General features: G+C 47.4%; 2 protein-coding genes across 3 annotated transcripts; both read left to right on the forward strand.

Annotated features, from left to right (window-relative positions):
- Positions 1 to 716, forward strand: LOC128299484 (ecdysteroid-regulated 16 kDa protein-like). Its single transcript, XM_053035472.1, has 4 exons — positions 1 to 100; positions 169 to 288; positions 356 to 531; positions 606 to 716. The coding sequence occupies exons 1-4, from the start codon at positions 1 to 3 to the stop codon at positions 714 to 716; spliced, it is 507 nt and encodes a 168-aa protein (XP_052891432.1).
- Positions 717 to 4,612: 3,896 nt separating this feature from the next.
- LOC128310045 (echinoderm microtubule-associated protein-like 2) lies at positions 4,613 to 10,062 on the forward strand. 2 transcript variants are annotated; one of them, XM_053046579.1, is made up of 7 exons: positions 4,613 to 4,853; positions 5,956 to 6,291; positions 6,383 to 6,692; positions 7,335 to 8,892; positions 9,212 to 9,299; positions 9,382 to 9,608; positions 9,684 to 10,062. In XM_053046579.1, the coding sequence occupies exons 1-7, from the start codon at positions 4,613 to 4,615 to the stop codon at positions 9,807 to 9,809; spliced, it is 2,886 nt and encodes a 961-aa protein (XP_052902539.1). In that variant the 3' UTR covers positions 9,810 to 10,062. The 2 variants fall into 2 exon arrangements, with proteins under 2 accessions (XP_052902539.1, XP_052902541.1); XM_053046581.1 differs by lacking the exon at positions 4,613 to 4,853 and adding an exon at positions 5,310 to 5,809.
- Positions 10,063 to 12,756: the final 2,694 nt, after the last annotated feature.

A 12,756-nucleotide genomic window follows, 5' to 3' on the forward strand; every position in this document is an offset into this window, starting at 1 on the left:
ATGAAGTGCCTCCAAACGGTTGCGTCCGTCGTCCTGCTGGCACTGTGCCTCCATATGGCTTCTGCCGAAATAGTGAACACTCAGAAATGTCCTGATGAAGGTAGATAGTGCCCATATATATCTCATCCTCTCCGGATTGTTTAGTTATAGTTTTTTTCCACTTTATAGTCGCAGATAAGTGTACCATTCACCATGTCTCGATCAGGCCATGCCCGGAAGCTGCGGAAGGATCTCCATGTACCTTCAACCGTTCGTCAAATATCACCATAACATTCGATTATACACCGGGTAAGACAGTACAGCCAGATTGCAATTATTTTCTATTCATGATAGTTTCTCCTATCCTCGTTCTTAGAGTTCTATGCCAATAACCTCACCAGTGATGCGCTTTTGGTTTACCGGAATTTTAAACATTCTCTACCCTTCTTCGAAACGGATAAAAAAGCATGTCAAAGTACAAGCTGTCCGTTGATAGCTGGTTTACGAGAAGTGTACGTCTATGAATTTATCAACAATATAACATTACACGAGGTAGGTGTCATTTGTTTCATATTAGATGTGCAATTTTATAAAACTAATTCACAACACCATTACGGCAAATTTAGCGCATGTCTCAGCTGGAATTCAAAATGATGTGGAAGCTTACGAGCGAGAATAAAGATCAATGCTGCTTTATGGTACCAATCGTCTTCTCCAGCAACCCCACAAACACTTAAGGTGCCCATTTCGAGGATTACGATCGATGGATGGGTGTATCGGAACATTCGATTATGTCGGTTAAACTGTCCATCATTTTAAATGGCTAGAACCACAGTAGTACGTCGTAATTGATCCATGCCATGTAGTAAACTAGTAGAATTAGTTAAAGATCAATAAAAACGGTTGCATTCAACCAATCTCTCTCTCTCTCTCTATCTCTCCGGCTCAAGAATGATGAAGCACAGTGCGCTATCGCGTTCATGTGTCCCATCGTACCCCCGGTTAAAGTAAACATTGGCCAGACCCTTAACCTTGACATCACCAAAGGCGTCCGGTAGCGCGTGAAGCACCTTCCAAGGCGTACACGCGCCCGAAAGGTCACCGGTGCGTGAGGATCGGTGGAGGTGTTGATACCGCAAGACTGAGCAGGAAAGAAACACCCTGTGCGAGTACGTCGAAACAAGCAAACGATCACGATCTCATCTCATTCGACACGTATGCTGTGCCAAATTGGCTAACCAATTCATTCAACACCCATGCCACGGGAGCACAGCCGTGGACGAAGCTGGGGAGGGGCATTTGTGTTCCGGGGCGGGGAAACTAAGTAAAAGGGGTTTCGGGTTTTCGCTCAATACCGTTTTTGGAAAGAGGTTCAATTCAACCATAAATACATACACCTCTCCGGGGCAGCAGGGTTGAATCGCTGTGAGCCGTTATGGCTAGTGTGCGCAGTTAGTAGTGGCCAACGATCATCAACATTAGCGCGCGCGGCGATACATTGTGCTGATCGCGCGATCCACGGATTCGACCAGAATTGTTCATCCGGCGCGACCGTGTGCACACCATTTTTCGGTGACCTCAATTGCTGACCAAAAGCGTGTGTGTGTGCGTGTGAACCTTGTGAACCTTGTGAACCTTGTGATCCTTTCTGGGGGAGAGAAACTGGAGCGCACTCCTGCGGGATCCTGACACACGGTACTCGAAGACATCACTACCAGAGTACGTCGAACAGATGATCAAGTATCATCGAGTGCGATCATTAGGTAGGTATATGCAACCAACTTCACCCACCATGCAAACTAAGTGACCGCCGGAGGCCTTGAGTAACAAGGGGTCCCAATTAGTCCTGAGAGACTCCAGCTGCAATTTCGCTCAGGATCTCCAAGAAGCTTACCCCACTAGTGTCTACTATCCTTGACAAGATCCTTGGCGGAATGCACCAGTTCTGCTCTCGGAAGCTGCCCCGATATTTCTCACGACTTTCATGGCCACAGAGTCACGTGATGAAAGTTGAAAGGTAAAGTGACCTTAAAGACAAGGTGATACACAATTCTGGCGCCAACTGTAAAGCTCACACCGGATCGGTTTGGAACGGTTGGCTGGCATTTTCAATATGCCCTAACGGTCACAACCTGCCACCTGTTCTCCGTGGAGTTCGCTAGAAACTGTCATATGGTGTGCGGCGAAGAAAAAAGACAGCAAAGGGAGAAACCCTACCGCTCGTGCGTTCTCTTTCCTGCCGTACGCACAGGTATGGATTCACGAGAAATGGCGCCTATTTACCGGTGTGAGTAACAACAATACAAAAGTGCGTTTATACCACTGCTACGCACACTACCTGCGGGCTTAGCAAAGCGGTCGTGCGCGAGTGTGTGTGCCGTCGCGTTTCCAATCTCCAATTTCTATAGGGAACGGCGACTGTTGCACTCGCTGCGTGCATTTCTCCTAAACCATCGCGATTTTTAGCTGCGCGTACACGGAGACTCGCGAAGCGGCGGTGTATCGTGCGCCCAAAGAACTGTGCTGCCCCCGTGTAGTGAGACAATTTCATTCCCTTTTGAGCACAGCAAAAGGGGGTAACTAGTTGAAAGTGCACTTGATGGGCCGCAAATTAGCGTGACAAAAGCGACCGATCGTTCGACGAGAAGTGCTCAGTCAAGTGTGCGGAAACTGCGTGTGAAGTTTTCCGCGACGCGACACGCAGAAAGCAAGTGAACTTCAATTAAGCGATACGCGACGCGTGTTAAGTGTAAATATTTGGTGACACAGAACAGAATGTTTACAAGCTGAGCACCGTGGTATAATACCAGCCCCGGGGAGCTTAAAGTTTGGCTGACTATTTCGAAAGCTCGCGCACAATATTGCCGCATCGCGTTTGTTCTGTTTTTCTACCCCGCGAAAGAAGGGAGGCGACCACCCCAAGAGGGAAACTGGAATGTCGTTGGAAAACAGCACAGTTGTCCCACTTTCCGTAAAACCACGCGACATTCCGGCCGCTCGTGTCCAGCGGCATTAGATGGTGGTGGTGGTGGTAAATCCCGATATTAGTAGGTGGCTTTCTGCCAAACGAAAAAAAAAATCGGAAAGAAATAGCCGAAACTAATAACAGATGAAAAAATAAACCATTATACCACTGGATTCCTTCGCATACAGGGTTGGTGCTTCTCACACCAGTTGTGGAAGGTGGTGTCTCGTGCGTTCCGGAGAGCTCCAAATACCCGGGGGGTAACGGTACAGCGAACGGCAGCCAGGCCTTCCAGTTCAACTGTTGTGAAAGGAAAGCAAAACTGTGCCACAAGCTACCACCCCGTTCCGGCAAACAAAACCCCGTCGTAAAAAACAGAGGACGCAGTGAAGAAAGAACTCGCCGGCTTTTCATCTCTGGCCTGTGCCTGGTCGGTGGAGCAGAGAGAGCATTTTATAAAGCATGGGAAACTGGGCCTGCTGCTTAATTTTCTTGTGACGTGACAAAACTGGAGCAAAAGCAGCAGCAGCAGCATCAAGCTTGCTGGGTTTTTTAGCCGAAGGTTCACTCGTTCTTGTGCAGTTCGATCGATTGGTTTCGCCGCGTTGCAGCAACCAGAAATGTTGCTGCGCTGCTGCTGCGTGTACCGCTGCCAAAGCGCTATCTAAACAATAACAAACCCCGAACCGTTGCCCGGAAAGATCGGCGTTATCATCGAGGTGGCCCCAACCATTGCGAAAGGAGGCGAAAAAGCGTACACCGAACGTGTCTAAAGTCGTGATGTTATCGCGTACGGCAAGTTCACGCTCATGAAAACCGTTTGGTCGCGACTGTAAACGCGACTGCATCTCCGCACGGTAAAAAGGCATTAATATTCACACCCCATGCGGGACACGTAGACGGTTTGGCATTTTATGACAAACGCGAAGAAGATACGGCTACAGAAGAAGGTGGAAAATGTCCACCGGAAAGCGCACTGCGAGTAGACGGTCCGGGGAGTAACCAGGAAGGGAAGAGTGGAGGGTGCAATCACCAACGAAAACGGATGATGATGATGATGATGGTACCACAGCTCCGGTCCCCATGTTTGGCGATACAATGATGTCATTCGATGTGTGAATTAGCTGAAACATCATCCCAGTAGAGCGTCGAGTGTGTGCTGTTCCCGGTTCCGTACCAGAGACCGGCAGAAACGGGGGAGCTTTTGCGCTCCTGCAAGGAACGAGTTTTAGACGAGAAAGCAAACAATTCACCCGGGAAGGTTTCCGTCCCGCGCTGTGCTAACTAATAGGGGGTGGACAAGGCAAAAGAGAAAAAAAAGGGAAAACTTCCAATACTAACCAACAAACGGCGTGTGAAACTGCTGACGCTGCTACTGCTGCTATCCGTCAAAGTTGCCTTCCCGGCTGATCGGTTTCGAGCCAGAAGATAGTGGCTAGCGGAAGAACGCGCGATTCCATCCATCATAAAGGCGGGTTTCCATCATCAGTTTGAAATTGTCGAAGGGAGGAAAAAAAACATACATCAACCTTCAAAGTTTATCTATCGACACACGGTTAACAAACGCGAAAGGTTTCACAACTGTTACGAAAACGTGTTTGTGTGTTTACTCGTTCAGTGTTTTTTTTTTTCAAACGCTAGAACCAACAAGACATTTTGCCGGTAACGATGAGCAACGAAACCGATCAGGAAACGCCTGCTACGGTTGGTGGGGATGGGGATGTTTTAAAAAGTTCCACCATACCGGCTCAACAGCAACAGCAACAACATCATCATCATCACCACCACATAATGTCCACCAGCGTTGAGGAGGTGGATGAACAGATGCTTGAGATGGCACAATCGACGACGACCACCGTTAACAACAGCCAAGTGCAAAAGTCATACAAACATTTGCATGAATTTTCGGGTAAGTTAAGTTGGGTGCTTTTTTGGGGGTTGAGAAGCGTTGCTGCGGTATCGAATCGCCTCCTCAACGCCTACTTCGATTTCTAACGTTGATAGAGTGCTTTCATACCAAATTCAGCGTCCTTCTGTAATTGATAAATGTGCGTAATTTTTTTTCGTTTTTTTTTTTAAATATCTGCTTCCAAAACAAGAAGATTGTCCAATGCCCACCTACGCCCATAGAATCAATCTTTGCTTCCCACTTGCTTCACGGTAGATAGTGCGGTACAGTGATTGTGCAGTGTAGATAGAGCGTGTGTAGTCCTCCGGTGATATCAAATAGCGCAAAACACAACACAAGACACACCGCTGACCTTCCGCCCCCTCTAGCGCACCGCAGCACTTCTATCTAAACAGGCCGGAGCACTCAACACAACACAACAAACCACCGCGGTGTGTCCAGGCTTGCCCTCGTATCACAGCGAAAAATTCCGTAGCATATTTGCTCCTCCTCCTCGCAGCTGGACAGTGTGTAGTAGGTTGATTAGAGTTGTGTTGCGCGCATGTTCCCAAGCGCAGCTATAAACCTGGGGAAGTACGTCGGCACTGCTGTGCAATTTCTCCCGTGCAAAACAGCTGTCATTTTGGCACACGCGGCCGAACGCCGAACGGTGTCCTGTTTTTGTTTTCGTTCCCTGTTCGCGGTTCGTGATCCTGGTGATGACCGACCGGTGTTTCGAGATGTGTGAAGTGTCCCACGTCGAACTATGATTGCTGATGTGTGAAAAGGCCCAGTACGCATAGATGTAGCGTGGCTTTGTGTGTGGTTTTGTTGTGTAACCGATAGGTGATAGTATTTTGCTCAATCAAAAGGGGGGGGGTTGTCTGTAAATGTCGAAATGTCCGCAGCGCAACCCGTGCCAACATCCGACACCAACAAGAAGACGACAGATGAAATGAACGGTTCCAAAGAATGGCGTAAAGTGTTGTCCCTTCTATCAATTAAACCTCTTCGCAGTTTAATCAACAAACTCGTTCCCCTGCATTCCAATGATTGGCCACCCAAGGTCAGTAGTGTGTGCCCTTGAACTAATCGAGCGTGTTTCTCTTCTTTTGTTTTGCAGAGGAAATGCTGGAAACGGAAAAGGCCGGCCTGGTGGAGCGTGTGTACGATCTCGAACGGCAAGTACTGGAGCACAAGGATGAGATCGTCTGTCTCAAGTCCACGCTGGCCGATGTGTTGCGTCGGCTGGCCACGATAGATAACAGCTACGAGAACAGCACGAGCGGTAGTGGCCGTGGTGGAACGGGCACGCCTGCCGGTGGCGGTGGAATGAGTACGGGTGGTGGAGGAGGAGGCGGAGTACATCATGCGGTCAGTGATAACGTGTCCACCACTGTGCAGAATAGTAGTTTATCCAGCAAAAGTTTTCGCTTCTCCCGCAATACCCTCACGAGGCGTAGGTGTTCTTTTTTTGCTTCCATTCCCCATCGCCGGCATTCACTCTATTGCCAATTTCTTATCACGTCTTTGTGTTCGCTCTGTTTTAGTGAATTCTACGGTGGAAGAAAAACGCTTCGGCCGGGTACCGTCCCGTGTGACCAGCTCACCGTCACGCGTGAAGCCGAACCTCGCGCAAAAGGCCATCCACTACTCAAACGGTTCGCTACATTCCGACTCGATGAGCAGCCATTCGATCTCACCGGCACCGTCCCCATCGCCAAGGCAACCGAATGCGTCCGCATCCGTCAATTCGCACCATGCACTGCTCGCGTCTTCCGGCATGGGAAAACGGTGGTCCTCGACCGGGGATTTCATCAGCACGCCGGGCAGTCCGAGTGGCACCGGAAGCAGTGGAAGGTGCGTAACAGATTGGTTGCGTGCAGATCCGGGCTGTATCGGACCGGCCTTTGATTCGGATTTTGCGTGTCTTATAAGCTTATCAATTAAATGCCTTATCTTATCAATTATGATGTGCCCCCAATCTCGTGCTTGTGGATGCCTATCAGACTGAAGACGGTTGAACACTCAGACCACTTTGGGAATAAGATTATTTCGTAATATTTTTCAGTCAATGTACGACAAAAATGGAATTTTTTCCTGCTTTTTCCGATAAGCAAACAAACATTTTGCAAGCTCGCAAACATAAAAATTTGTCCCACATCGCGTTTCTTTGCGATAAAGAATAACAACAATGTACGGTGACAGAAAAAGTTGTATATGGTCCGTAAATTACAACCGCGTTCATATCGTACTTTGGGAAAATAGATTGGATATAATCGCCTTGAACAAGACTTTTCGGCCTGTAACTAGGGAAACAGGGTGCCTCATGAACGTTGTCGATAATGTAGATACTCCAACTGATACCCAAAGAGTGTCTTGCACTCTTTACGTAAAACGTATTACGTATTATAGAACTAGTTTACTAATGGTTTTAAATAATGAACCCTTTAAGAAGTGATAAACTCATGTCCTGTTTTATACTTTCTTTCTCTTCCACAGCATGTCAAGGTTTTCGGCCAAATCACTGCTGAATCTCAGTGGCAATTCTAGCCGCCAGGGCCAATCGCATCCGTACGTGCAGCGTAAAAACGACGATGACGAGTACGTGAAGCTGTACATCAGCGGGCGCCCGATCGTCATACACATTCCCGAAGCACAACTGTCCACGTACGAGCTGACGAAGGTACAGCCGGCCCCAAATAGACGCTTACGGCTCGATTGGGCGTACGGATACCGGGGCAAGGACTGCCGTTCGAATCTGTACCAACTGCCCACCGGGGAAATGGTGTACTTTGTCGCAGCCGTCGTCATCCTGTACAACATGGACGAACACACGCAGCGGCACTATCTCGGCCATACGGACGATGTGAAAAGTTTGGCCGTACATCCGAACAAGCTGCTCGTGGCTAGTGGACAGTGCGGTGGACATGAAGGACGCGAATCGTTACCTCACATCCTGATCTGGAATTCGGTTTCGTTGGCCACGCTTAACATGGTTGGGTGTGGAGAATTTACCGGGTCGATCAACTGTCTCTCGTTTAGCCGTGCGGACAGCGGCAACATACTGGCCGCTATTGACGATTCGCCCGACAAGATCATATCGATATGGGACTGGCAGAAGAAGGACGGTGGGCGGAAGATCACCGAAACGAAGTGTTCCGTCGATACGGTCGTTGCGGTCGAGTTTCATCCGCTCGACAAGGGACAGATCATTACGATCGGGAAGAATCACATCGCGTTCTGGTCGCTCGATCAGAACGGCATGCTGTACAAGCGGATGGGTGTGTTCGAGAGCTTCGAAAAGCCGAAGTACGTGACGGCAATCTCGTTCACGCAGACGGGTGACGTCGTGACCGGTGATTCCAGTGGCAATTTGGCTGTATGGAAGCGTGGCACTAACGTTATTAGTCGGTTTCTGAAGAAGGTGCACGAAGGTCCCGTGTTTACGATTTGCGCGCTAAGGAATGGTGGGTTCGTGACCGGCGGCAAGGACGGATTGTTGCTGCTGTTCGACGATGCACTGCACATGAAGGCGGAACAGATCGTAGAGGCACACTTCGGTGCGGTACGGGTGGTGGCACAGGGCAAAGGTTCCCAACTGCTGATCGGCACGACGAAGAATTGTATCCTGTCCGGTGACTTTACGCTCAGCCTGGTACCGATCGTGATGGGTCATACGGATATACTGTGGTCGCTGGCAACACACCCACAGGTGGCACAGTTCGTAACCGGTGGTAGAGACAGACTGTTGCAGTTGTGGGATTCGCTGTCGCACTCGGTAGTGTGGAGCAAGGATATCGGTGAACCGATACACTCGGTGCAGATAGCGAACAACGGTGATGTTATTGTGGCGGGAGGCGTCGGTGGACGTTGGTCCGTGTTCGATATTGTGACGCGGGAACTGTTGGCGACGTACACCGACGGACAGGAGGTGATACAGTGCCTGCAGTTCTCACCCGACGGGAATCTGCTGGCAGTCGGTTCCAAAGACAACTGCATCTACGTCTATCAGTGCACGAAAGTGGCGCACCGATTTTCCAAGATTGGAAAATGCACGGTAAGAACATTGTGTTGGGTGAATGCATGTTCATATACATGAATCTGAATAGTTGTTTGAACTGAGTGAATGACTCTGAAACTCTACTCTTAAGATTCACGATTCATCGAATGTGTTTGAATCCTCAAGGGTTCTTGAATCTTTCGGGATGAATCTGTAACGATTCATCAATAGTTTGAAAATCGTTTCCCGTTTTGAATGACTCCTAACGAAAGAATGACTTGAAAATGACTCTACCCGAAAGATTCATTAATCTCAACACTATTAAAATGCTGGCTTCATAAAGTTTCTGATCCAATTTTACTTTATTTTCCAACAGGGTCACTCTAGTTTCATATCACATCTCGACTGGTCAAAGGACAGCCAAATTTTGCGGTCCAATTCTGGCGATTATGAAATATTATATTGTGAGTATTGGTTGACAATTAATTTGCTATATTGTGAGGTAACACTGACAAGGAACCTTTTTATATCCATCCATCCATCCAGGGAATCCAACACTCTGCCGTCAAATAACGAGCCAAAGCACGGTGAAGAACCTCGAATGGGCCACCCAAAACTGTTCCGTAAGCTTCGAAACGATTGGCATTTGGCCGGAAAACTTTGACGGCACGGATATCAACAGTGTGTGCAAGGATGGCGAGGAACAATTCCTTGTCTGTGCCGATGATTTCGGCAAAATTCGACTGTTTAGCTTTCCAGCATCGCAGCCAAAGGTGAGCTATGCGAGGGGAAGGATTGAGATGTATCATTACAATGCAAATGTATGTCTTGTTTTGTTTGTTTTGCAGTCGCTATCGCATAGTTACAAGGGTCACAGCAGTCATGTAACGTCGGTACAATTCATGCACGATGGCGTGCGTCTTTTATCGGCCGGTGGTATGGACACGAGTGTATTGCAATGGAGAGTAGTGTAAGAGTCCGTGTGTTAGACAAACGCCTAAATCGAGGGAGGTTTACATTCCACCAAGCATTTTCACACTCCCCCTGTACACGTTTTCGCATTTCGCATACAGCACCCCACGGGAAATGTTGGCAAGTTGCGTTTGAGGGGTTTGCAGAAGAACAAAGTTTATTTTATTTTATCTAGCACCGATACTAACTTATTATTTTATCACGATTAGCAAATAAGCGTAAACCGACGAATAAATTCAAATTAATCATATCGAAGGTCAGAGGAAACAGGGAGCTCTTTGCGGAAATTCGGGCTTGATGCATTCCTTTTGTTTGGCTCGATCTAGTGAACATTTTTCTAGAGCATTGCCACATTTCTATCCGGGTTACTCCATAACTCCGGTTCCGACACCAGGAAAAACAAGCCGGGAAAACGTGCACCCGCTAAAAGAAACGTGCGGAAGCTTGGGAGCGATTTTGAAACCGTCCAGAACCTATTCCGACAACTTTGACTATGAACTGGAACCGAAATCCCTTTAAGCCGTATTACAACAACTTTGTTCTGATCGTGTATTTTGAGGAAAGAACGAACTCACCTGTTTTATTCCGATTGCTCACGAGTACAATAAAGTTGCCGCCTTTTTTTAATGCACAGTGATCAATCCACACGGACCGCCACAAACTTGTACACAACATATTTTGTTATTTTGGAAGCTAATTCAAAACCATAAAAGATTATGTTCTAGCAGTTACACTAAACACTTGCCTATCTAAACACTATCTAAACAGAACAAAGGCAAACAGTTTGCCACTATTTAAACTGAAAAATAAAGGTACAACAATTTTTCCGTTCGGCGCGAAACCGGAAAAGCAACAAAACTACTCGAAACGTTTGTCAGCCGCGCGCGCCCGATTAACCGTGCCGCCATGGAAATGCCACGAATGATCGGGCGTGTGCGACGTGCTCGATTTGCAGCGTCTTCGTTTCGGACGGCTGCTCGAAAAGCGCTGTACTTCCGTTTTCGTTGCCGAGGTGAGCGGACGTGTGTCGCGTCGACTGGCGTCGAAAATTTGTGGTTAAGTTAGGGTAAAGTGTAAATTGTGGCTAGAATTAGGCGCGAACGAAGCGAAGGCGTGGGTTTTGTACAAATTTCGTTGGGGAAACTACTCGGGAAGGTGGAATTGGTACGTTTTTCGAAGCGTCATGCCACATTTTATGGTCGGCATTTTTTTTTACGCACACCCCGAGTTAGGCTTGGCGTGGTTTCCCTCCTGCTCTGCGCTTTCATGGTGGTCGGTTTGAGACGGAAGATTTTCATCTTCGGATCTATTACCGGGCGGTAACATAATCGTATGCGGACGCGCGCATTTGGTGTGAATTTTCACGAGGAAACAAGCAGGGATTTACTGTTGGTTGGGAAATCTGTTCCAAGTGTAGCTGTTCTGAGGAGGCACGGCAGCATTTGGTTGAAGCGCAAACCGTGTAGATGGCTTGGGCGCTGCTCTGACACACCATCGAAGCATGCGGGGATTTCCAGAAACTTTACTTCAGATGTTCGAGTGATGTTTCGCAGTATATTCTTGTGAAATTGTAACTTTTTTAAAGATCAAATCACAGGAGTATACTGTGAGATATTGCCGGTATCGTCGTCCATCGCACAGGGAAAAAAAGGCGGGGTGTTCTTTTACCACCAGCTCGCCGTGAGGACGGTGTGTCAGCCATGTGCTTGCTATATTAGAGATACGATGAAGCATCGGCTGTGAGAGTGTGTGTGTGCGGCTTCTCAATTTTCCCCGTATTCCTGTTGGGCGTGCTGTGTGTGCCGAGTACAGCGAGCAACGAAAAAAGGTAACTATCCCGAGTGTGTGTGTGTGTGAGCCATAACCACAAAAATATGGTGTGCCTGTTGGCCACCGAAAAAATCGTTCCTAATCTGTGTGTGTGTGTGTGTGTACGTGTGTTGCGGTGGCTTGGGCATCACCACTCTGTGTGTTTTCTGATAGAATAGAGCCGCTCAAATGTGTAGCATATGATGATAAAAACCACTAAGAGCCAATCCATTGAGTATTCGATGAGAAAAAAAATCTATGTCCCTATATCTGACTACATTTTGCCGGCAATTCATTTGAAAGCTGTTGGGAACAAATACCACCGCAAACACACGCGCGCGCGACGTAGAAAGTGGATAAACCTTTTCCTAACCTCACATATATGCTTTCCATTTCCCAGATTCTTCTTCGGACGCGCTGATTTAGGGCGTAGAAAACAGACAGTCTTCGTACAAGACAGTAAGTCGTTTGCCTGCAGTTTGTATTTTGTATATTCGGGTTAAACAATACTTTAAATTCGTTCAGTTTTTTTGAGCGAGCGCGTGGTCTTAAGCCGGGTGATTATGCAACAGTTCGGCACGTGAAAACTAACCGTGAAACTCACGGGCGCTATGAATAAAATAAATTCCCGCATTGATAGTTAATTCTTCTCAAAACATTGTTTACCATCGTTTTTACGACCATTATCCGAAAGTATGTAGGCGGGAAAGAAGGTTAATAAGATAGGAATGGAATATTAAGCCGTATTGTAACGTGTGGTAACGTTCTACAAGAAAAATCAATAATTAGGGTAGCTATTATTTCTCATGGCGTGTTATATTACACACGGGACAAGTAGTATAATTTGTTAAATACTTAAATTAATTTTATTTTAACTGGCTAGCATACGCATTCGAAAGAAGCGATAGAGAAGCTATGAGTGAGCTTTCAACGGTTTATTCGAAGTGCGAAAGCGTCGCGTGTTCGAAAGCTTTCGAACATAATCCCAACCGTGCTTTTCGCCACGGATGACCCGACTGACATTAGTTTCGTTAAAAAGATAACAAAACGTTTGACAGTTTGACGTGTTTCGTTAAAAAGGAAGAGAAACTGTTTTTTCCTCCGTTTCGTCTATGTTCATATGTAAACAAAAGGAAAAAC

This window comes from Anopheles moucheti, chromosome 2, assembly GCF_943734755.1.
Source record: "Anopheles moucheti chromosome 2, idAnoMoucSN_F20_07, whole genome shotgun sequence".
Taxonomy (NCBI): Eukaryota; Metazoa; Arthropoda; class Insecta; order Diptera; family Culicidae; genus Anopheles; species Anopheles moucheti.

Coding starts and splice junctions, on each gene's coding strand:
- LOC128299484 (XM_053035472.1), top strand. CDS start 1: ATGAAGTGCCTCCAAACGGTTGCGTCCGTCGTCCTGCTGGCACTGTGC. Junction 101..168: donor TCAGAAATGTCCTGATGAAG/GTAGATAGTGCC, acceptor TCCACTTTATAG/TCGCAGATAAGTGTACCATT. Junction 289..355: donor AACATTCGATTATACACCGG/GTAAGACAGTAC, acceptor CCTCGTTCTTAG/AGTTCTATGCCAATAACCTC.
- LOC128310045 (XM_053046579.1), top strand. CDS start 4,613: ATGAGCAACGAAACCGATCAGGAAACGCCTGCTACGGTTGGTGGGGAT. Junction 9,300..9,381: donor CGATTATGAAATATTATATT/GTGAGTATTGGT, acceptor CCATCCATCCAG/GGAATCCAACACTCTGCCGT. Junction 9,609..9,683: donor TTCCAGCATCGCAGCCAAAG/GTGAGCTATGCG, acceptor TTTGTTTTGCAG/TCGCTATCGCATAGTTACAA.